This window comes from Suillus discolor (assembly GCF_016758755.1).
Source record: "Suillus discolor strain FC423 chromosome Unknown F5147scaffold_19, whole genome shotgun sequence".
Classification (NCBI taxonomy): Eukaryota; Fungi; Basidiomycota; class Agaricomycetes; order Boletales; family Suillaceae; genus Suillus; species Suillus discolor.
In genome coordinates this window covers 404860-425196 of record NW_024541266.1, presented here as the reverse complement: position 1 = coordinate 425196, position 20337 = coordinate 404860, and the positions used below count along the sequence as shown (strand labels likewise).

The following is a 20337-nucleotide window of genomic DNA, read 5'->3' as shown; positions in this document are numbered from 1 at the left end:
ACAATGTTACGGTATCCCCCTTTCACTTAACCCCTTCGTGACATCTTAAATTCGTGCGTTCACTTATATAACAATACACGCACGAACCTACGCATTTTGAACGGCTTCTCGCAATGTCAGGACTAGATTGACTCCACACATTCATACTGTATCCATACTATTATTCGTATTATAAGATACACACACCCCTTTACCAATATTTCTATAACAAATGATATATTTTTTCCCAAAATGTCTATGGCTTGTCTCGTGTCAAACCGCAAGAGGTGCAGCGTGACGTTTTGGCTGGCCTGTCCATGCCAGGGACAATCGCGTTCCCTATCCTGCTTAGTATTAGCCGGGGCCCTTGTGCTCGATGGGGGAAAAGTGTACATCCGGTCACTGATCTAGCCACATGCACAGCCCGACAGCCGTTCTGAACCATGCCATCGTAATGGTGCCGTTTCGTGAGGGATGACACATGCGCCGCCAGCCAGATTAGTGCATGCTGAAAAGCCATAAAATGACGTTCTGGAACGCGCCTCACAAAGTCCTGTTGCCAAGGCCTAAAAAAAATTTCATCCGTCGATTGGGACAGAGTACAGCCGCGGCATAAAAATTCAGTCGATGAATTTGGAATTGTTTGGAAATTCTGTACAGAACGCGACCCACGCCGACGTGCCTGTCTTGGGAACGGACACTGGCTTGCCAACAGCGGTGGCGGACTGCGCTGTATAGGTTTAGCGGGCGGATCTGTCTTTCTCTTATTTTAACTCTTTATCAAACGGCGTCAGATTGGAGAGCGAGCGTTGGCTATTCCCAGGCCCAGGGACCCTACACTCCTAGCTTCGACGTGACAGCTGGCACGACGCAATGTATTTTGTGAGCAAGTATAGGGGCGTAAGTGTGAAGAAAAATGCAAGTGTAGAATGATGACGGATCCTGTGTTCATAAAAAATCAGGTACGTGCGTTGGTGACAGCATAAGCGTTGGGTGCACTCAAGTGCTGAGAACGCCGTTTTGTGCGTGTGCTCATGAAAGCCTGTCATCGAGTGGCTCACATGATAGACATCGTGCTATCAACACGCGGTGGCACTCAGCACCAGACCGACACACTCTGGATATGTTTGTTCCTGGCTGTTCTGCTAGCTGCGTTGATCGAGCTCCGTGCTGGCTACAGGCGGAGACCAGAGCCCATGTATTAGACTTGATGAAAAAACGTTGGTGGAGCTGTGTTAATTGCATATAGTCCGTGATCATGTATGAGCAAGACCAAAATTTCCAACCTTGCAGTACTCAGCCAGCGGACTGCAGAGTCACCTGAGCCCATAATATTAGGACTAGGATCCGAGAAATCGATCGGCGGCAGCCTGCGTCGTGGTTTGTGATCGAGGAAGCACTGGACTCGAAAAGCCCGAGGATAGCTATACTCGCCCCGAGGTAATGCAAATAGTCAAGGTTAGTACAAGGCGTAGGATTGCCGCGGCTGAGAAGCGAGAAACCCTATCGGTTCATGGTGGTAGGTGCAAACTTGGTTGAAGTCCATCTTCCAATATAAACACAACACCACAACGAAGATCTTTGTTCCTTACTTAAAATTTCTAAAAGCTTAACCAATGTTGAAATATCTTATCCGATATCGTAGCTCGTCGGCTTGTGACAAAGTCACTTGTCGTTTTTTTAGACAAGCAGGCGTTCTACTTGCTGGATCTTTACCGCCCCGACGTCATGCAGATTCAGAAAACTTTGAAAATAGCAGATTCTCTGTCGTCGCGGAATCAGATAACTTTATTAATGGCGGGTTGTCGTGTCAACGCTCTATACCGATAGCTCTCTGAAGTTCTGGTTGGGTCTACATGCTCAGAGTCCATGCCGATATGCTCCGCCTTCATCGCCCCAGAGGTAATAAGAGAGTTTATACTGGATCATAACGAAATACCGGGATATCTATATCAAGTAGCGAACGCAGCCAGTGAGAAACAAAAAAGCAAGGAGTGTCATGACGACTGCCGTGTTTCTACGAATGAGGACGGTGGGAGGGAAGACAGAAGCGCCGGCTAAACCGTACCAAAGACGAGCTTCTCCCGAGCTCAAGCATATGGATATTCCAAATGTAGTCTTACTATTAGGCATGATTTTATAACGTCATACACACTTGCGGAAGCTGGTCGCGTCCGAGAGGACCGATGTGCGTGACATACTGGCAAAACGTACTATGAGCTGGTGAGGTAAAGAGCGTGACTACTTGCGTGTTTGATTTTTGTTTACCCAGCGTCGATGAGAAAAAAAAAGTGCGTTTCTGCGGGCTGGACAGGGAAGAAAACTCAACAAGTGTCTTGCAACCCAATAACTTGTAGTATCATTGGGTCATCACGTGGCTGCTGTATGATGGAGCGCACCAAAATTGGTTCAGCAATAAGAGTTTCTTGTAGTCATGTATGAGTATACAAAGGAGGTATACGTAGGTGAGTCAAGGATATGGAAGGTATGGATCCAGATAGATAGCATAGGGGAAGATCTAAGAAGACAAATGTGTCGGTAGGTAAGCATGAAGGCAGATGAAACACCAGAACGCTCGCACCTCCATGAGTGGAAAATTAGGCACGTACTATAGCTCTTTCAGCCCAGGTGTCTCCACCCATGAGCGAAATACGTCTCCTTCCTGACCCCAGAGGTAATATATGGCCCGTCGTTGCATGACCATAATATGTTGCGGCAAGTATTGGAACAGTCCAATCATCACCAACATCGTCAAAAGCGAGAATATGATCACTGCGGACAGATCAGAAAATTACGACATGAAAAGATGGAACTCACAGCAGAGAAGTTTCTCCCAAGGCTCAAGCATAGACAGTGCCAAGGTCGACTCGAACTTGACTCTTTGCCTCCATAAGTAGTCCTTCACCATGACGAAAAATAGTTAGGGAGCGATTGTAATTGAAGAGCAGGCAAGCAAGGGTAGAAGATGGTTCTACAAAAGAAAACGAGTACTTAAGTTATGGTCCGCCTTTGAGTTAATCCAATCACGCTGCCCAAGAGGGCGGAAATTGGCGGAAATCGAAGTCGTGATTTATTGGCACGTGATGCGCTACAAGTCCCACCCCTGAGGCCTGATCAATGGGTTACGGGTATCCTGCAGTCTGTCATCGCTGCGCATCGCACGTTTGTCATGAGCCAACTTCATCCGAGACCGAGCAAACGAAAGAAGGCCAATATCGGTATGTTTGAGTTGCAGTGGCCATCCTTTTTACTAACTTTGAGTTGGAGTTGTAGGTCTCTTTCGTTGCAAGTGCTGTGATAACGACCGGCCCTGAAATGGTAACGTTACTCTCAGCCATTCAAATCATTGATTGCGAAAAAGTTGACCCGCACAACACATTGTCAACTCACGCGCGGGATGCGGACGCCGTTGGCCATCGCAAGCTTTACTGCTTGCTTTGTTCCAACTTGCAAGGCAACCCGCTGTTGTGCCGTGTGTTGACATGGACAATCTTTTGTTCCAGAACTTATAAAGTATGTCAACGAGCTATAATATCTGCTGGTCTCGATGTTTCTTATGTGATCATAGCACGAGTGATTGTGAATCATGATGTGTTGGCAGGTCAGCTTGATCATTTCTGGCAATGTGCCCGGAAATCATTGGCGCAACTCAAAAGGTGATGATCTGCTAGTATTAGCCCCAAGGTAGCCCTGACCCTTATGTCCAGCTATCTGCTCGTGAGGTCGCTGCGTTCTAAACCATATGCATCTCTGTTTCACCTTGTGAGCAAATGATTCAACATTTCCGCTCATACTAAGTATCAGGCTCTTGTTGATGTCGAAAAATGAAACGTAGTTTTGTACATGGTGTAGTAAGAGCTACATAGAGGTACATAGGTGTGATCTGTGGTGGTGCGGAGCTGTCAGATTTATCACCGTTGGTCGGATTTGGATTGTACTGGCAGGTATTTCAGCGAGTTGAGATATAAAGTTACGCGGACGGAGAATCCATAAGACAATGATGGAAGAATAAAGTACGAGAGACATAATACAGTTAAACAGTAGCTTCAATCTCCCTATGAAAATCAGCGTGAGTTTTTCAAGGGCTGCATCAAATGCTAAGAGACATACTTGACAGGTAAACGTGATGCTCCCCTTGTGCCTCAATCCAGACAACGTAAAGTACACCCACATCCATCTGCCAATTAAAAACCTCAGGCTATAGCTCCTTCACACTGGCTGCCGCATGATCCATCCAGTGGTTTAGTACACGCTCGTCGCCCCAGAGATAGTATGCAATGCGAGGTAGTAGTGAGATCAACTGACTGGGTATTACCCGAGACAGGCCAGTAAAGAATAGGAAAGTGAGTAGAGACATGACAATTACTGTATGTGGATGACGGTCAAGAGTGGTTGGAGGTCATCGAACATGGGGTACTCACCGAAAACAAGTTTCTCCCAAGGTTCCAGACCACATATAGCAAAGGTGGCCTCAAACATAGTCCATTGCTTCCATGCATACGCGCTGAGTGAGTTGCATCGAAAGCCAGTAGTATCCCTGGCCAGCGGGGGTGGTTTAAAGGGGCGGGCCATATGGTGGTATATTGTGCAAGAAAGAATATGAGAAGGAGAGAAAGTATGACAATAATAACGATATGGTGAGATACACCCAATGTCATCAAATTATATATACGTGAACTGTTGAATGTAGGGTTATTTTTATCGGTGGGATGATCTCGGCCATCATCGTGGTAACCAACCAAAACATGCATATTAATAATTCCCGTTTCTTGCAATTCACAGACTCATTGCAAATGCCAACAGCGAGATATAAAGATAACGCTATCCAATGGCCATAACCACGACTCGAGGATACACCCATCAGAGACAGGTGGCACACACACGTTACCACCGTTGTCATACACAGCTCGTCGTCGGTGTTGTTGTCGACATGCCATACAATCGAGAGCATCACTCGCAGCGGTCGTCGTCGATGGGAGGCATCGTGCCCTAGGTCTGGCTTTTCGAAGCTCATCTCTTTCGAACTCCGAAGCAGTATCATTGGTGCCTCATGCATTGCTGGATCGTTAAACATCAGTTACGTTGAACGCCACAGTGGCTACACATGATGGGTCACGATGACGGACCGCTAGAACAAGTCAAAGCCATCCGCACGGATGAGGAGATGGATGGTGATGGAGAGAAAATCATACCCAGCAAAGTTCCAGTGGCCAAAGACTCAGCGAACGTCAAGATCGCCAAGTCAGCTGCCCGCCTCCTGGCGTTAGTACTAGTGTTTCTCCCTCAGCTTCAGTACTCACCCATTTTATAGGAAGCGCTTTGGGGGGATTCCAGGAGTACCGGTTGGGGCTAAATGGGAGGATCGGTGTGTATCTTCATTCTCATTTGATTCAGTTGAATTCATTTGTTTGTGTCTTTGCAGCCAAGGGTGTTCTCATGCTAGCGTACACCGTCCTTTAATGGCTGGCATATATGGCACTAAACAAACCGGCGCCTTCTCAATTGTCGTTTCGTGTCACTACAAAGATGACAAGGATTTTGGCGATACGATGTAAGTATCTACCACACACCGCTTCATTTTAAAGCGTGACCATTATATTCTGAGCCTTACGTGTATATAGCTACTATACAGGTACAGGTGTGTATTCACAACCTAGGTTCCACTATTGTATACCGATGTGGTAGCGTCAGGGGGTCGCAAGCGGTGGTCTGATAGCTGTCCTCCGAAGCGTGTAGGTCATTTTCTTGCTCATATAGCGTGATTATTCATTTAAAATTCTCAAGCTCCGGCTGGGTCCGCAGGTTTTTGATCAACAGTGGTCAGATCCAGGAAACGAAGCACTTGTCGTGAGTTTTTCTGTCTTTAAACGTGAGATCCCCAAATGACTGCAGAACAGAAATCGCGTGACACAGGAAACCCCGTGCGCGTCGTCCGAAGCTACAAAGTACTTTCCGATTTTGCGCCTGCCGAAGGCTATCGTTATGATGGTCTGTACACTGTCGAAAGTGTAATGTTATTTCCCATATCTATGGAGGATGCGCCAGCACTGATACTCAAACCTTCAAAGGCATGGAAAGAGAAAAATCCTCAGGGTCTGGATATCTGTCGCTATAGGTTAGAGGTAAGTTGCATTCTAAGTTATGGGGCTTTGATTAGACTGATGATGTATCAACAGAGGGTTCCAGGTCAACCCCCCCTGCCCCGTCGTTCGCCTGGAGGTACCGATCATGAGCCATCTCCCACCTCCGTAGCTACGTCAGATACTGCCGTCTCGCCCTCGCATACGTTGATCAGCCGTAAGCGCAATACTCAGCCATGTCCATCCCAAGATGATCCAACGATCTATGCCGATGCGGCGTCTAAGAAGCGCAAACTCGCCGACCAAGCGCCGCCCCAACCATTGTCGTCTTCACCATCATCATCATCTACCGTGCAGCCACAAGTTTTGGGGCCGGTCCTGGTGACTATTGAAACCCCGCTGCAGAAGCACAACCAGCGGGTGCAGAACGAGTTGCAGAAAGAGAAACAGCGATGCTTCCCTGGAACGAGCTCTTCCATGAAGACGCCTGTGAAGAGGCGACCTAGCATGTGGTCCGGCCAATCCAAGCCCAATAGCCTCCTATGGAGACCCATGCGGAGCATCTCTTACGATGAGAATGACGAAGATACCGATATATCACTTGATGACGAAGATTTTGACATACCATTTGACGATGAAGATGAGGAAGATCTACTACTCGAAGACCTCGAAATCACGGCAGCTTCCCTATTTTCATCGCTCTTATCCCCGTCGCCCTCCTGAGCGAGTCATCAAATACCTACTATATCCCGGGTGCTCTGCTTTCTTGCTTTCAAGACCTCGAATCCATGTTTCTCATTCACTTCGCCCATCTGGCAGGACCAGTCACGGATGTACAGTACCTTTTTTCTGTTTTCTTGCTTTCAGGATCATTTGGAATGTCTGTCTGCTGATACTGCTCTGCTAGGTCTGTCTACGTTTAGTTAAACTTGTGTCTGTAGCCCCGTACTTGCGCAATTCAGAAATTCACGCAGAACTACGGGACAATCTAAATATGCAACTTCGTCTCGCAGGAACAGATGCAAATCAATGTCTGTATTATCGACACATCATTATTCGTTGGTGGAGTCGGACCTTGGCCTGGCGGCCCTGGCCAGATGATTGCAGTTTTCGAACTCCGACTGAGCAGCAGTCTATGTATAAGAAGCCTCATTGTTGGCCTCGTGTGTTTATCTCCATCATCTTGACAGTTGCTGACGACAGAATACTCAAGGACCCAGAGGCGAGGACATCAAACAGTGTTTAGGACGAGAAGATGAAAGAAGAAACACCCAGACGAAGGCACAGGAAGGGCTCTTGTAATAGGCCGGTGTTAGCAATATTCAATGTCCCTCCCTCGACCACACTGTTTAAACACTTTCTTTGCAGGCACCACTTTGGGGAATATCCCGAAGCACCTTTCGGGACAACATGGAATGATCGGTGTGTACTGTGGATATTCGTTTAATAACTTCAGTTACCTCATCTGTCTATCTGTAAACAGCGCAGAATGTTTTAATACTGGCGTGCATGGCCAATCGGAGCCTGGTATACATGGCATTAAGGGAATGGGTGCCTTCTCAATTGTCGTCTCGGGTCAATACGAAGATGACAAGGATGATGGGGATACGATGTAAGCACCTAGCGGCGCTTATTTCGAGCTGGATCGGTAATCTTACCTGTCCATATAGCTTATATACAGGTTCAGGTGTGTAGTCACAATACGGGCTACAAGATTGTATGCCGACGCGGTATCATCAGGAGGTCGCAAGCGCAGTGATGGCGTAAGTTGCCCTTTTGCTCTCATAACTTGACCATCGACTAAAACACCCAAGACGCGCGAGCAGACCTGTGATCAGAAATGGTCAGACCCTGGAAATGAAGCACTCCGTGTGAGTTCTATGTCGGATAGATCCGAGGACGGGAAATGACGGTACAATAGAAATCTTCCGAAACAGGCAAACCCGTGCGCGTCATTCGGGGCTACGAGCTCGAATCCGAATTTGCGCCCTGGGAAGGCTTTCGGTATGATGGCTTATACGTCTGTAAACGTGTAACATTGTTTTTAATATCTACATATATCTGTGAGCACTGATACTTTGTCTTCAAAGGCACGGCAAGAGAACAATAAAGACGGTCATTATCTCATCTGTCGTTACCTTATGGAGGCAAGTCTCCTAATAATCAGGCTTTGATTAGACTGACCAGTATCAAAAGAGAGTTCCAGGCCAACCACCCTTACGCCGTCGTTCACCGGTTGTCGGCCTTTACATGCCAATACCAGGCTTCGAAGACGTGCAACCGCTAGCGCCAGGGCCAAAACCAGTAAATGGACGCCAAAGAATCAGGAATCGGTTGACGGCCTTGGTGGCTAATGATCAACGAATTCATGGCCCCTGTAAAGAGCTCCGCCGTTGAGCTCGCTTGCGAACGTGGTATACGTGAGGCCCTCTTGCGCCTATCACGCCTAAGCCCAGGTTCAGCGAGACCCAAAGAAAGGAAATGAGGCCCCCGATTGAAAGTGCGATATCATCCTGATGATGACGAAGTGCAGATATGTTCTGTGAGGAAGAAGATGAGGCAGATGTAATACCTGATGACCTTGATATGAGTATTGTACAACAGACCCTGTGATATACAGCCGCAACTTTCGATGCATTACCCTCCAACTTGACCAGTAGATGGCCCTCAAAATATGCACTAGAGCAGGACACGATTATATACCAAGTCTCAGACTGGCATTCGCATGCCAACAAAAAAAAACATCAATGCAAAGATGAGCAGACACTTTGATCGCACGTCCATAGGGGCTGCCGCGACAATACCTGAACGAGCTTTGTAAAATCATTAACCATAATATGCAAAGACAAACCGATTAGCTCTGGAAGTAGTTCGCATATGTGCGCTGGTATGTGGGGTATACATTAAACGACGTTATGACTGCATTATGGATGAGATAACATCATGAGATGTCAGATGACGGGAGAGATCGTCGTAATCAAAGACTGGTAGATTAATGATGACCGTCAGTGTATTCAATGGCCCGAAGCGAGCCCAGCGTGTTATATCGTTGTGGTAGCGACGATGGGAGGTGTGGAGACAAGATAGAGAAAGCAGCATGCCCTCAAATTTTCTCATGCTGGTGCGTTCCTCTGCGTGATACGAGGCGGAATTCGAACATGCGAGAAGAAGAAAATGTTATCAAGTAGAATTGAATATTCGAGTAGATAGATAGGAACGCACGCGTTTGGCAACACGGCACGTCAACTACTACTGACGGACGCTCATGCGGCTCAATATCTGCATCGCTTGGTCTGCCAAAGAGACGATTTAGGACCCAGTGGAAAGGGCGGGGTCGCGATGGCGTATCGTGGGCATCTGAGTGTATGGGGAGGGATAAAAATAAAAGTGGCCACGATTCATACGATCGTGATGTGATGATGATGGTTGGGACGGTGTCGTACAGACAACGGAGAAGATTGAGGCGCTTACAACACTACCAGATGAGACATTAACGACGTACGTGAGCACGGTTTGGTGGGCGATTAAAGAAACCTCGGGGTACATGGCTGACGGACAGGACGTTGTGTAGCATCAACCTAGAATGTATGATAAGCTTGAATGCAATGAGAAATGTTTGTGAAAGTGCGCACAGTAGTATCGCAGAAACATCTCATGAAGTATCAGAGTATGCAGCCTTTAGCAGCTTTCGGTCATGTGCCGAAAATGACACGCAGTTCACTGACTCTGCATGGTGGAGGGTGAAGTGATGGACTGATTGTTGTCCGAGTCGAGGTTCCACAATCGCGCCGTGACGTCATTCGATGCGGCCATGTTGCAATGGCATAGACGGCTGCAGGGAGCTTATCGAATTGTTAATTAACGCTCGTTATACTCTGGCGTGCTCACTGGCCACTAGCATATTCAGTACTTTGTAGTAGCTTACCCATGGTTATTCCGAGTCCATCAATTGGCCCAGTTTTCCATCTTGGGTCCGACAAGCCAGGCAATGCACCATGTGCCATATGCATATGTCTTTTGAGAGTAGCGACAAGCTCGCCTGTTTTCACATCCAAGATTTTGACTTCGAGTAGCAGTCGAGGGCTCCATGTCCTTGTATCCAGTGCTCTGCCAAGTATCTACCGGTACTCGCAATTGACATGGTCGTGTCTTGCGAGCAAACGACGGCATAATGACACTGCAAATGGTACCTTGTCTCCGCGAGGTCCAAGCGATTGTCTTTTCGGTCTCCGCATCCAACTGCCTTGCCGCAGTCTCATCTTAAAATACGCTCACCACTAGCCGACAATATCGACTCCAGCCGCGGATCGACCTGACTGGCCGTGTATGCCCTATCCATTTCGTAATGATCTTGCCTGTATCGATGTCCCACAACCTCACCGCACCACAATTCCGCTAACTCTTTTCTTACCGCCTGAAGACCGTCAATACCATGGTCTCACTGTCTCCGTCCTGTCCTATCTGTTCTCCACTCTTCAATTCACATACCCGCAGCGAGCCATCCGTTGGACCCGGTCATCATCCGCTCTCCGCCTAGCAGATGTATGGCGCCAAAAACCAGATTGATGTGTCCTTCAAATTTCTAGTGGGCGTTATTGCTGATGTCGCCTACTTCACAGCAACAGGTAAAGTCATAATCAACTATCACGTGCAGCTCCGTTCTAGCTTTCATCCAACGAAGGCCAAAACCAAAACCATCACTCACTACGATATGTTTCTCAACAGGTCTCGAAGCGTTGACACCAAGGCACAATGGGCGTTTAGGTCAAGTCAGTGTCGAGTTTACTGGAAGCTCGAGCTGGCACATTGTACATGTGACATCCTCGTGATTACTTCACAGCTTTTAGTGTAGGCTACGTGACAGATGTCCATCATCTCCGAGTGGCCCATGCTCAATACCCATCTGGTGCGTAAGATGTATATTTGACCGTACCTAAACTCACTAGACGGGTAACTTTCCCAATCGCTGATACCAGTCACCATGATATTCCATCTTTATCCACAAACTTTGGAACAACATCACTACACGTGAACTTTGCGATATAGCCTTGGTGGTGGATCACTGTCGTAGTTTCCAAACAATCCGGTTTGCTGGTGGCTAAGCGCTGATGTCTTGCAGATAGGCCTGCCATTCATCGAGACAATGATACCTTCAGTCAGGGAATGCAGCTGCTGAAGGTAGTATCTTTTGAATTACAGCTCGTCCATGCTCGCGCCCTACCGTGTAGATGTCGCCGATATTCAGAATGAATATATGATTATGATGATTATCGTATCATGTAAACCCTATGAAGACAGAAGGTGCGTTGAGACTGGACAGGGATATTATTCACTGCATTTCCCACTGTTCCCAGCTCGAGTCAGGATGCAGCATTCCGAATAACCATGGACTTGAAGTCACGGCTTTCGAACTCCGACGCAATAGTAGTTTATAAGTACTGCTTATCTCCATTGTCCTCACAATCACCAACGGCCCAATAAACATCGTTCGCACTCAGAAGGACCTGGAGGCGAAGACATCACACAGTGTCTGGGACGAAAAGATTGGAGATCCAAAAGAAATGTCTAGCCAAATACCGGCGTAAGTCTCTCAGTGCTCCTCCCTCAATTATATCTATTCACGCAGTGTCTTTGCAGGCATCGCTTTGGGGAAATTCCAGGAGCACCTGTCGGGACGACATGGATGACTCGGTGCTTGGTCTTGATTCTCGCTTGATACATCAGTTACCTAACCTGCCTATCTGTTTACAGCAGAGAATGTTATAATGCCGGCGTGCATGTCCAATCGGAGCCAGGTATACATGGCACTAAGGAATTGGGTGCCTTCTCGATTGTCGTCTCGGGTCAATACCAAGATGACAAGGACGAGGGGGACACGATGTAAGCATCTAGCGGCACTTATTTTCGAGCCAGATTGGTAATATTACCTGTCCATATAGCTATTATACAGGTTCAGGTGTGTATTCACAATCCGGGCTACGAAAACTGTATGCCAACTTAGAATCATCAGGGGGTCACGAGCCCGGTGATCGTGTAAATTCTCATTGTGCTTCATAGCTTGACGCTGATTGTAATTTCCAAGACGCGCGAGCAGATCCGTGACCAGGAATGGACGGATTTTGGAAACGAAGCACTTCTTGTGAGTTCTGTATCGGATAGATCCGAGGACGGGAAATGACGGTACAATAGAAATCTTCCGAAACAGGCAAACCCGTGCGCGTCATTCGGGGCTACGAGCTCGAATCCGAATTTGCGCCCTGGGAAGGCTTTCGGTATGATGGCTTGTACATCTGTAAACGTGTAACATTGTTTTTAATATCTATATATATCCGTGAGCACTGATACTTTATCTTCAAAGGCATGGAAAGAGAAGAATAGAGATGGTCATTATGTCATCTGTCGCTACCTTATGGAGGTAAGTCTCCTAATGATCAGGCTTTGATTAGACTGACCAGTATCAAAAGAGAGTTCAAGGCCAACCACCCTTACGCCGTCGTTCACCGGTTGTCGGCCTTTACATGCCAATACAAGGCTTCGAAGACGTGCAGCCGCCAGCGCCAATGCCGCCCCCAGTTACTGGACGTCAAAGAATCATGCAGCAGCTTGAGGCCTTAGTAGATAATGATCAACGAACTCACGGCCCCTCCAGAGAGCTCCGCCGTTGAGCTCGCTTGTGAACGCGGTATGCGGGAGTGTCCTCTTATGCTTATCACGCTCAAGCCAAGGCTAACTAAAATTCAAGGAAAGGGAACGAAGAACTTGTACGATAACCCTTGAGTGAAAGTGTGATATCACAGTGCACTGGCAGATATGTTCCCCGAGGAAGAAGATGAAGCAGATGTAATACCTGATACGATATTAATATTGTACAAACAAACCCTCATGATATGGCCAATAAGCACGCGACTTTTGATAAAATGGGCGGTTGAATTCAGGTTCCAACCGATGACTGATAGGCTGTGAGGGGAATCAAGTTGTAGTGACATATGACTCGGTGGACACCATTGCCATGACTAGGTCAGCTTTGCATCGATTCAAATGAACGTTTTATTTAGTATATAAAACGTTCATATCCACAGTATCCTCGTATTATGCAAATAAGATGGAATATTGTTGAGACTGGATAGGGGTTTTGTTCACTATGTTCCCCAGTCTGAGTATCATTTGTAACAAGTTGGTTTATTATGAGTGTCACCCTTCACACTATGGAATCAGTAACTATGTCGCCGGTTGCCCAGCACACAATTGCAGAGGTTTGCATAAGTATACGAAATGGAAATGCCATTCCTCCGAGTCAGGGAAGCACATACACACCTTAGAATTAGCTTTTGCAGATCGCAAAACAGAATGATGAATGCTGTGCCCGACACTTAAAAAGACTTAGGGACCAATGGAAATTGGTTCTTGTGATCAGATGATTGTGCGATAGTGATACATCGATAATAACTGTCTAATTTGCACCGTAACACAGGTTGTCCAAGACGGAGATAACCTCGAGCTTCTGACCTTAGGCTGTAGCTGCGCTAATAGTTTGAGAAGAGTCGAAACTCCAGGATGATACTCAAGACATACCACGTTAGAGAGCCTTCTTTAGAGAGCCTCGTTGTGTTGGGGGGGGGAGCCCTTGTTGAGGGGGGCCGTGTTGGGGGGGTCCTCCTTGGGGGGGCCCTCCTTGGGGGGGCCCTCCTTGAGGGGGCCGTTGTTGGGAGGCTCAACCTCACGGGATTCCTTCTTGGGGGGACCCTTGTTGGGAGGCTTAACCTCACGGGATTCCTTCTTGGGGAAACCCTTGTTGGGAGGCTTAACCTCACGGGATTCCTTCTCAGGGGGACCGTTGTTGGGAGGCTCAACCTCACGGGATTCCTCCGCAACAATGTCTGTACCACAATGTGTATCTCGTTAAACAAGATGTAGGTAGCGCAAATACGCCGAGACATACATGAGAATGATTTCACAGGGGGGTCCGCAACATCACGGGATTTCTCGGCGGCGACGTCTGTGCCACAATGCACATCTCGTTAGACAATATGTAAACAATGTAAACACGCCGAGACATACTTGTGAATGCCTTATTGGGGGGGACCTCGGCATCAGAGGGGTCCTCAGCAACAAGATCTGAACGGTTTTGACATCAGACATGGCGCAGATAGGATGAGCACGCTAGAGCATACACGGGAACGGCTTTTGCGCGCGTTTCTCGACCTCAGAGGGGTCCTCAGCAACAAGATCTGAGTGGTTTTGACATTAGACATGGTGCAGATAGGATGAGCATGCTAGAGCATACACGGGAACGGCTTTTGCGCGCGCTTCTCGACATCTATGTCATCAGCCAGGTAAGTAGTGCACGACAAGATGAGGCTAGCACTGAAGCCTCACCTTTGACGACCGGAGATGCCGCTGTCATCTGCAGCAAAGCAATGGCAACACAAACAAAAGATAAAGTGAGCTTCATTGTGGTTAGATGTAAGCAGTAGCGATCGTTGGAGGGTGTTGAGTGTACAATGGATGCAAGGAGTGAAGCCTTTATATCTTTGGGTAGCTCGATTGTCTCTCAGACTCGCTCGCAGAAAAACATTCATCCTATAATCGGTTTGGAGTGTATATCGTGTGCTTAAGAAAAGCCTGAGCTTTCTTCCGTTCACAACCTGCTTGTTCAATACACCACGATAAGGCGAGAAAGTCTACCGACAGGAAGGTCCGTATTGTTTCTTGATTGCTTAGGCGAAACGTTCTTCCGTTAGTTGGCTGACACAGAAGAAGGCCCTCGGTGTGGCCAGGTTCATAGTGAGAGTGCAGTGACTGGGAGGCCCTGTTCAACAATTTTGTCAGGTCCCTGGATTGATCAGAAAGAACCACAAGCACGTCATGCTGAGCAACAGCGTAAGTAAATCTCCATGACCTGAAGCGACTTACCAATGTCGTGTTTATTGTTCCAGGAGTTGATGTTGCACCAGTGGCATCTCAGCCCGTCCAAATCCAGCTCTTGCTCAGTGCGGCTACATCGACAATGTCGTTCCCACTCGGGCCGAAGATGGTCTTGCAGTTAACAAGCCTTATACTTCACGCTGTGTGAGTACGGCCGTATTGAGTACAGGTTTGAAGTCCCAGACTGATCTCTCGCATAAAATTCGACCTGATGGAGATAGGTAGCGAGTTTTGTTAAGGCTTAACATTATATACGTGGTCGCGAACAAAGTCGTGTGCTAGTGTGTTGACGCGTTGTTTGTGCCAGTGGCGAGAGCCCTGACTGAATAGTGCCTGACTCCTCAGACGAGTCAGCCAGGTAAACGATATAATCACCAGATTCAACATCTTGTACTAAGTACTTGTAACTCACTTGTCCATTTTTTATTGCGTCAAAAGAACTTTCTGAAAAGTAGACGCAACCACTTTGGAGGGCTGGTATGTTGAAACTGACACTCTGATTCAGAATCTAACATTACTCCTTGGCAGGGGGGACTGACGGTAGAACTATGAAGTACTCCTGCCATCGAGTTCTTCATCTACCAGGAACATCCAGTCAGGTCGGCGGCCAGTTGGCAGAATTCTCGACTTCTACCACCCGTGGAGTAGGTGCGACTCGCGGCTGTCATGGCCCTGGACATACTTAATGCCATTTAGGCATCAGCATTCATTTGTCTCATTATGCGAGCATCGGACGCACAGGTAGATGGGAGCTGATGTTCAGGACTCGAAGCAACAGATTGGTCAGTGTTGTCGAAAGTCCGGCAGCTTGTTCAACCGAGTACAACTCACACTGCAGATGGGTTCCCCTGACGTGCACCATAAAGCAATCTGGGGTGTTGTGACACGTTATTTTCCGTGCCTGCCAGCAACAGCTCAAGCTATAGTTCCCAATACTAGTAGTTTCTGGTAAGTTGAGCATGCAATGCTGATAGTTACCTTGTAATTCAGTGACCTGAAAATTTCTCTCACAGCACGTCCAACGGCAGACTCAATGCTTCACAACCTCAAACTTCGACTCTCGGGCATATTGCACGTATTTGGGCCTAGTGCTTTCGCCATTAGCATCATTTTGAACACCCTCACCATACTGCGCTTGCAACATCAGTCTGATAAACAGTACTGTATGTTTAGGTCGTCCTTACTGACAGCCATCTCATCAGCATATTTGATGCAGCTTATATCGGTAATGATCATCCGATCGAATTACCCCTCGACTTGGAGACCGTCGCATTGACGTTTGAAGACTCAAAGTATTACAGTACTTCGGGGCTCACGGCCTGGTCGGAGTGGAATCTGCTCGATCACTTCCAACAAGGCCACGGATTCGTGCGTCTGGGACCAAATGGTAAGTAAGCATTCACCCCATTCTTGTCAGTGCATGAGTCAGACACTTGCCGTTCCCATCTTCTATCAGGGCGACTGTTTGGTGTCTCGATGTTTCACCAGCTTCATTGTCTACAAATGATCCGATTAGCCCTTATCAATGGGCCCAATGATCATAGTGGCCACTGCCTCAACTTCTTGCGACAGGCCATTCTTTGCAATTCTGATACTACCCTCGATCCAGTCTACACCAATGGATCGGTGTCAGGCTCAAGCGGCTTGGGTGTCACGCACATATGCCGAGATTGGTCGCAGGTTTATGCGTACATTGAGGAGAATCAGAGGAGCCCTGTGTGGGCAGAGCACAATACAGAGATGTAATCATAACGCGAAGTCAAGTGGGAGGGAGGATCTGATTTCGCACTAACGCTGCATGAGATCAGCTCGTAAAATACTTACTTATAAATCTCAGTTGGTGCTCGAAGCGGTAGCCGAGTCCCAAGGCTATTCAATGTCAAGGTTGATCTGAGTGACAAGCCAGCATTTCCCTGTGCACCGTGATTGTATGATGGAGGTCTTGGTCATTGTCTCGGTGCTTGAATTGGATTGTCAAGCGCAGTCACAGGGTTATTCAATGGAAGGTCACCGGACTGAAGGTCAGACTGGTATGAGTATCGAGTAGAAACTGAGTACTGATCGATCGCGAGTACCCAAGAGTCGTTCAAGGTGATATACAATAGAGATGCATGAAGGTTGTCAAAGCATGTGCGGTGTCAGGGAAGACATAAATGCAACATAACATGTCATATTCATTCTTGATCCATAATTAAGTACGATGCAAAACTCCAAGCTCCAGAGCTCCATCATCCATCATCCAACTTCCATCCAACAAGCATGTAGAACATATACCGAGCGACATGGTGAGATACGATAACTACGTCCAGCGTGCAATAAGGTTTATCCGATAAACATATAGACGATACACCAAATAATGAAGAGAGAAAAATACCCTGAGAAAAAGAAACATTCGATGCAAAAGGAGTGTGAATGTTGTACAATGATTTCGCCCAATATATGAAAGAATGAAACAAGTATCGTAGTCGTAGAGATAGACAAGGTTCGTGAAGAATCGGAGAAAATACTAGATCACGGCAACAGGAAGTTAGCAACAGCGACAGATGCAGGCCAAGGGGGACGTACAGTCGTAGAATAGACTATGTCGCGTTGCGGGCAGGAACAATATACCCGTAGACCAATTTCTTCGGGTCTTGGAGAGTGAACTTGCGACGTCCCCTCTTAACACGGTCCTTGCTTTCAAGGAGCGGTCCGCATGTCGCTTGGTGCCGATCCAAAGAATCGGATCTCGACCACCGCTTTCCGCAATAAGGGCATTCGCAAGACGTAGTATAGTGGACGCTCTCGACGTGACGGCCCAAACTGAGCATCGCCTCTGATCTTGAGCAATCCTCGAATTTGCAGGCAGCCGTGTCTGTGGATTTGACACCGTGCCAGTGCAACAAGTGATATGCGACGCGGGCCTTGTTCATTTCTACAAACAGCCCGCAGGGCTGGTCCGTCCAACCGCATGCTCGCACGCAAGTCATCCCTGCGGGTAGTTCGTTCGTAATCTTGACGGACCGCTTGGAGTAGGAATCGTCGAGTTCCATCGCCCCAAATCTCCTCGTTCGAAGAAGATTACCATGGGCATCATGAGTCCTGCGGCTGCTGATATCTACCGGCTTCGGGTCGTGAACGGGCATACCCATGACTACGGCAGTAGCATCCGCTAGTCTGTAAAAACCAAACTTCCCCTCTCTGATTTCTTCGTCGTCGTCGTCCAAGCATCTGCGCTTGCGGGTGGTTAGCACGGGAGATAAACTGGAACCATCTTCCTCGGATTGAACGGTATGGCGAGTTTTACGCTTGGGACGTTTGGCGCATATCTGCCCATTGGGAGCGGAGGAAGATGGCTGCAAGTTGTTGTCATCACTCAGATACATTGTCGCATCAGAGTCAGATGCGGACGGCAAAAAGGTTTCGGTATCCGACATCGTGTCCATGGCGGCACTAGCGTATGCGTTGCCGGTATAATCCGTTGTCGAGGGGATAGACACTCCAGCCTGTAAATGCGCATTTTGCTCTTGAAAGAATGGAGGTCGGGGGCCATATGCGCGGGGATCCCCCGCTGCCCAAAGCTCTAGGTCGACGACAGTGGGAAAGTAATTTTGAGCAAAATTAGGTCCATTCGCATACGAACCACCATCATAGCCATACTGGGACCATGCGGGGACTTCCAGCGACGCCTGAGGGACGTAAGAGGGCTGCGGAGAATAGTGTTGGCTCGGATCGAATGGGGGAAGCTGGGGGAGACCAGCCACCGGAGCGGTGAACTGGTTCAACGTTGGAAACGACATCTGAGTATTTGAAACATCCGGTAAAGATGCTGAAGACCTGGAAAAATGAATGAGAAATGGTGGACACTCAGTTGGGGTGGCACGTACCAGTGATACGCCTTTAGGTATTCATCTTCCTCGCAGGCCCGAGCCCATCTGCCACAGGCCGTCAGTTGAGTCGATGTTTGAATTGAGGTAGAACTACACACTCAGCCTGGATGGCGGCCACATCTTCGGGATAAAATAACTCTTGGGCGTCTTCCGAGACCGTGTTAGCGATGGCTTCTGTATGGATTCCAGGTTGAGAACACGAAAGGATAGTCCCGCTAAAAAAATTATGAGATGGAGCGCGTCATCCGACTCGAGATTGAATACTAACCTATCCAACGACATCTGAAGACTGTCGTATGAGGCACTAAATGCGGAAGGCATCATCAGCATATACCGAGTCGACATGTGAGTAGACTTACCTAGACATATCAATGATTTGAACAAGTAATATCAAATGGCTAAGATGAAGTGGCAAGGGAAAGAGGACGAGAGATAGAGAAGTGAAGGAGAGAACGCCAGGTTTTTAACCTCACAACATGTGGAGAAGCGCTATACAAAGCACGCCTGTGGACGAGCATTATGCCCCGACAACATGTCGCAAAAAGGCAAGCGTGTGTGGTCATTTCACATATCTGTGGCGTCTATTCAACTGCTTTGAAGCACCATGCGTGCATCAATCCACAAAAGCACAAACCTTTCACCACACGTCGCTCATCCTTTGTTAGACCTAGACGCGCGTGGGGCGATGAAGTAAGTACTAGCGCTTCCTCACTAAAGGATATGACATTACTTGCATGCAACAGTACAACTCTGTCAAAATTCGAAGTATCGCAACAATGAGATTTTCGTGAAGGATGGTCACGGCACACTCAACTACAACCGCGAGCTTTGACAATGGTACCAGTTTGAGACAGCAACAAGCGACTTCCAGTACAAGCGGGCAGCTGATATATTACAGCTGAATATTGCGCAGTAGAGGAACATAAGATGTGAAGGCGCGTAGTACCCTAGACCTGAAACTTCTGACATATGTAGTGTCAGTTGCATGTTTAATTGTAAACGTGCAAAGATACTTACCTTCGTTGTTCATTGCGTTGTGACCCAGCATAGTCCTTGCCGCTGAGGTGAGAATTGGAGGGCTTGATATCATCTAGCCACTCAATGGACACCGAAATACTTTTTCAGATCAAAACCATGGGTTGACATTAGCGTTTATGTGAAGATATTAGGAGCTAGGTGGCAATGTAACAGAGAGAACGCAGCGCGTAATACCCTCATTATCATGAAATGAAGGTAGCATTCTCTGGACTAGCCTGAGATATCAACAGCTTCATTTTGGATGATCGGATCACTTCAAGTTGAAGATACATCACAAATTTGTTCAGGGCCTGAGATAGGCATATCAACACGCGCGCGACTTTGGTTACCATAATTCTGTCAGAGGCATGATGAAGCTGCACGCATAATACAAGGTTTGTGTTGATATCAGAATTCACCGTGGTAAATCAGTTGCGCTAGAGTGCAGATGACGACTCGGAGCAAAG

The 20337-nt window shown here is 47.6% G+C and overlaps 8 protein-coding genes across 8 annotated transcripts; 4 read left to right on the top strand and 4 right to left on the bottom strand.

Moving 5' to 3' along the window:
* Positions 1–2248: 2248 nt before the first annotated feature.
* F5147DRAFT_687943 (uncharacterized protein) lies at positions 2249–3014 on the bottom strand. Its single transcript, XM_041436872.1, has 3 exons — positions 2797–3014; positions 2561–2751; positions 2249–2497 (listed from the first exon to the last, which is right to left on the bottom strand). The coding sequence occupies exons 1-2, from the start codon at positions 2885–2887 to the stop codon at positions 2588–2590; spliced, it is 255 nt and encodes an 84-aa protein (XP_041294416.1). The 5' UTR covers positions 2888–3014; the 3' UTR covers positions 2249–2497; positions 2561–2587.
* Positions 3015–3880: 866 nt separating this feature from the next.
* F5147DRAFT_108850 (uncharacterized protein) lies at positions 3881–4652 on the bottom strand. The gene is made up of 3 exons (XM_041428070.1): positions 4401–4652; positions 4090–4344; positions 3881–4034 (listed from the first exon to the last, which is right to left on the bottom strand). The coding sequence occupies exons 1-2, from the start codon at positions 4549–4551 to the stop codon at positions 4178–4180; spliced, it is 318 nt and encodes a 105-aa protein (XP_041294415.1). The 5' UTR covers positions 4552–4652; the 3' UTR covers positions 3881–4034; positions 4090–4177.
* Positions 4653–4755: 103 nt separating this feature from the next.
* Positions 4756–6431, top strand: F5147DRAFT_108820 (PUA-like domain-containing protein). Its single transcript, XM_041428069.1, has 9 exons — positions 4756–5241; positions 5291–5344; positions 5402–5530; positions 5601–5617; positions 5671–5711; positions 5764–5826; positions 5877–5987; positions 6048–6101; positions 6166–6431. Exons 1-9 carry the CDS (start codon positions 5084–5086, stop codon positions 6229–6231), a joined length of 693 nt encoding a protein of 230 aa, XP_041294414.1. The 5' UTR covers positions 4756–5083; the 3' UTR covers positions 6232–6431.
* Positions 6432–7140: 709 nt separating this feature from the next.
* F5147DRAFT_108815 (PUA-like domain-containing protein) lies at positions 7141–8726 on the top strand. The gene is made up of 9 exons (XM_041428068.1): positions 7141–7370; positions 7428–7481; positions 7543–7671; positions 7730–7746; positions 7800–7822; positions 7874–7930; positions 7981–8091; positions 8150–8206; positions 8256–8726. Exons 1-9 carry the CDS (start codon positions 7315–7317, stop codon positions 8454–8456), a joined length of 705 nt encoding a protein of 234 aa, XP_041294413.1. The 5' UTR covers positions 7141–7314; the 3' UTR covers positions 8457–8726.
* A 2397-nt stretch (positions 8727–11123) lies between these two features.
* On the top strand, positions 11124–12724 carry F5147DRAFT_794638 (PUA-like domain-containing protein; the record flags this gene model as incomplete). Its single annotated transcript, XM_041443147.1, has 8 exons — positions 11124–11640; positions 11697–11750; positions 11814–11939; positions 11999–12092; positions 12142–12198; positions 12249–12359; positions 12418–12474; positions 12524–12724. The coding sequence occupies exons 1-8, from the start codon at positions 11621–11623 to the stop codon at positions 12722–12724; spliced, it is 720 nt and encodes a 239-aa protein (XP_041294412.1). The 5' UTR covers positions 11124–11620.
* Positions 12725–13649: 925 nt separating this feature from the next.
* F5147DRAFT_794632 (uncharacterized protein) lies at positions 13650–14956 on the bottom strand (the record flags this gene model as incomplete). The annotated part of the gene is made up of 6 exons (XM_041443146.1): positions 14436–14956; positions 14344–14376; positions 14231–14287; positions 14118–14174; positions 13999–14055; positions 13650–13936 (listed from the first exon to the last, which is right to left on the bottom strand). Exons 1-6 carry the CDS (start codon positions 14509–14511, stop codon positions 13650–13652), a joined length of 567 nt encoding a protein of 188 aa, XP_041294411.1. The 5' UTR covers positions 14512–14956.
* Positions 14957–15313: 357 nt separating this feature from the next.
* F5147DRAFT_836034 (uncharacterized protein) lies at positions 15314–16911 on the top strand. Its single transcript, XM_041443987.1, has 7 exons — positions 15314–15461; positions 15513–15632; positions 15681–15766; positions 15823–15932; positions 15975–16147; positions 16201–16371; positions 16441–16911. The coding sequence occupies exons 2-7, from the start codon at positions 15533–15535 to the stop codon at positions 16728–16730; spliced, it is 930 nt and encodes a 309-aa protein (XP_041294410.1). The 5' UTR covers positions 15314–15461; positions 15513–15532; the 3' UTR covers positions 16731–16911.
* A 652-nt stretch (positions 16912–17563) lies between these two features.
* F5147DRAFT_794615 (uncharacterized protein) lies at positions 17564–19198 on the bottom strand (the record flags this gene model as incomplete). Its single annotated transcript, XM_041443145.1, has 4 exons — positions 17564–18800; positions 18851–18898; positions 18952–19068; positions 19122–19198. The coding sequence occupies 4 exons, from the start codon at positions 19196–19198 to the stop codon at positions 17564–17566; spliced, it is 1479 nt and encodes a 492-aa protein (XP_041294409.1).
* Between the last annotated feature and the right edge of the window lie 1139 nt (positions 19199–20337).

What these genes read in the sequence shown, in the direction of transcription:
- F5147DRAFT_836034 (XM_041443987.1), top strand. Translation starts at nt 15,533, where the DNA reads ATGAAGTACTCCTGCCATCGAGTTCTTCATCTACCAGGAACATCCAGT. An exon ending in GGACTCGAAGCAACAGATTG is followed by an intron (nt 15,767 to 15,822) that starts GTCAGTGTTGTC and finishes CTCACACTGCAG; the next exon opens with ATGGGTTCCCCTGACGTGCA. An exon ending in TCAGTCTGATAAACAGTACT is followed by an intron (nt 16,148 to 16,200) that starts GTATGTTTAGGT and finishes TATTTGATGCAG; the next exon opens with CTTATATCGGTAATGATCAT.
- F5147DRAFT_687943 (XM_041436872.1), bottom strand. Translation starts at nt 2,887, where the DNA reads ATGGTGAAGGACTACTTATGGAGGCAAAGAGTCAAGTTCGAGTCGACC. An exon ending in TTGGGAGAAACTTCTCTGCT is followed by an intron (nt 2,752 to 2,796) that starts GTGAGTTCCATC and finishes ATCTGTCCGCAG; the next exon opens with TGATCATATTCTCGCTTTTG.
- F5147DRAFT_108850 (XM_041428070.1), bottom strand. Translation starts at nt 4,551, where the DNA reads ATGGCCCGCCCCTTTAAACCACCCCCGCTGGCCAGGGATACTACTGGC. An exon ending in TTGGGAGAAACTTGTTTTCG is followed by an intron (nt 4,345 to 4,400) that starts GTGAGTACCCCA and finishes ATCCACATACAG; the next exon opens with TAATTGTCATGTCTCTACTC.
- F5147DRAFT_108820 (XM_041428069.1), top strand. Translation starts at nt 5,084, where the DNA reads ATGATGGGTCACGATGACGGACCGCTAGAACAAGTCAAAGCCATCCGC. An exon ending in GGGGCTAAATGGGAGGATCG is followed by an intron (nt 5,345 to 5,401) that starts GTGTGTATCTTC and finishes GTGTCTTTGCAG; the next exon opens with CCAAGGGTGTTCTCATGCTA. An exon ending in GTCTGTACACTGTCGAAAGT is followed by an intron (nt 5,988 to 6,047) that starts GTAATGTTATTT and finishes AAACCTTCAAAG; the next exon opens with GCATGGAAAGAGAAAAATCC.
- F5147DRAFT_108815 (XM_041428068.1), top strand. Translation starts at nt 7,315, where the DNA reads ATGAAAGAAGAAACACCCAGACGAAGGCACAGGAAGGGCTCTTGTAAT. An exon ending in GGCTCTTGTAATAGGCCGGT is followed by an intron (nt 7,371 to 7,427) that starts GTTAGCAATATT and finishes CTTTCTTTGCAG; the next exon opens with GCACCACTTTGGGGAATATC. An exon ending in TCTGTCGTTACCTTATGGAG is followed by an intron (nt 8,207 to 8,255) that starts GCAAGTCTCCTA and finishes CAGTATCAAAAG; the next exon opens with AGAGTTCCAGGCCAACCACC.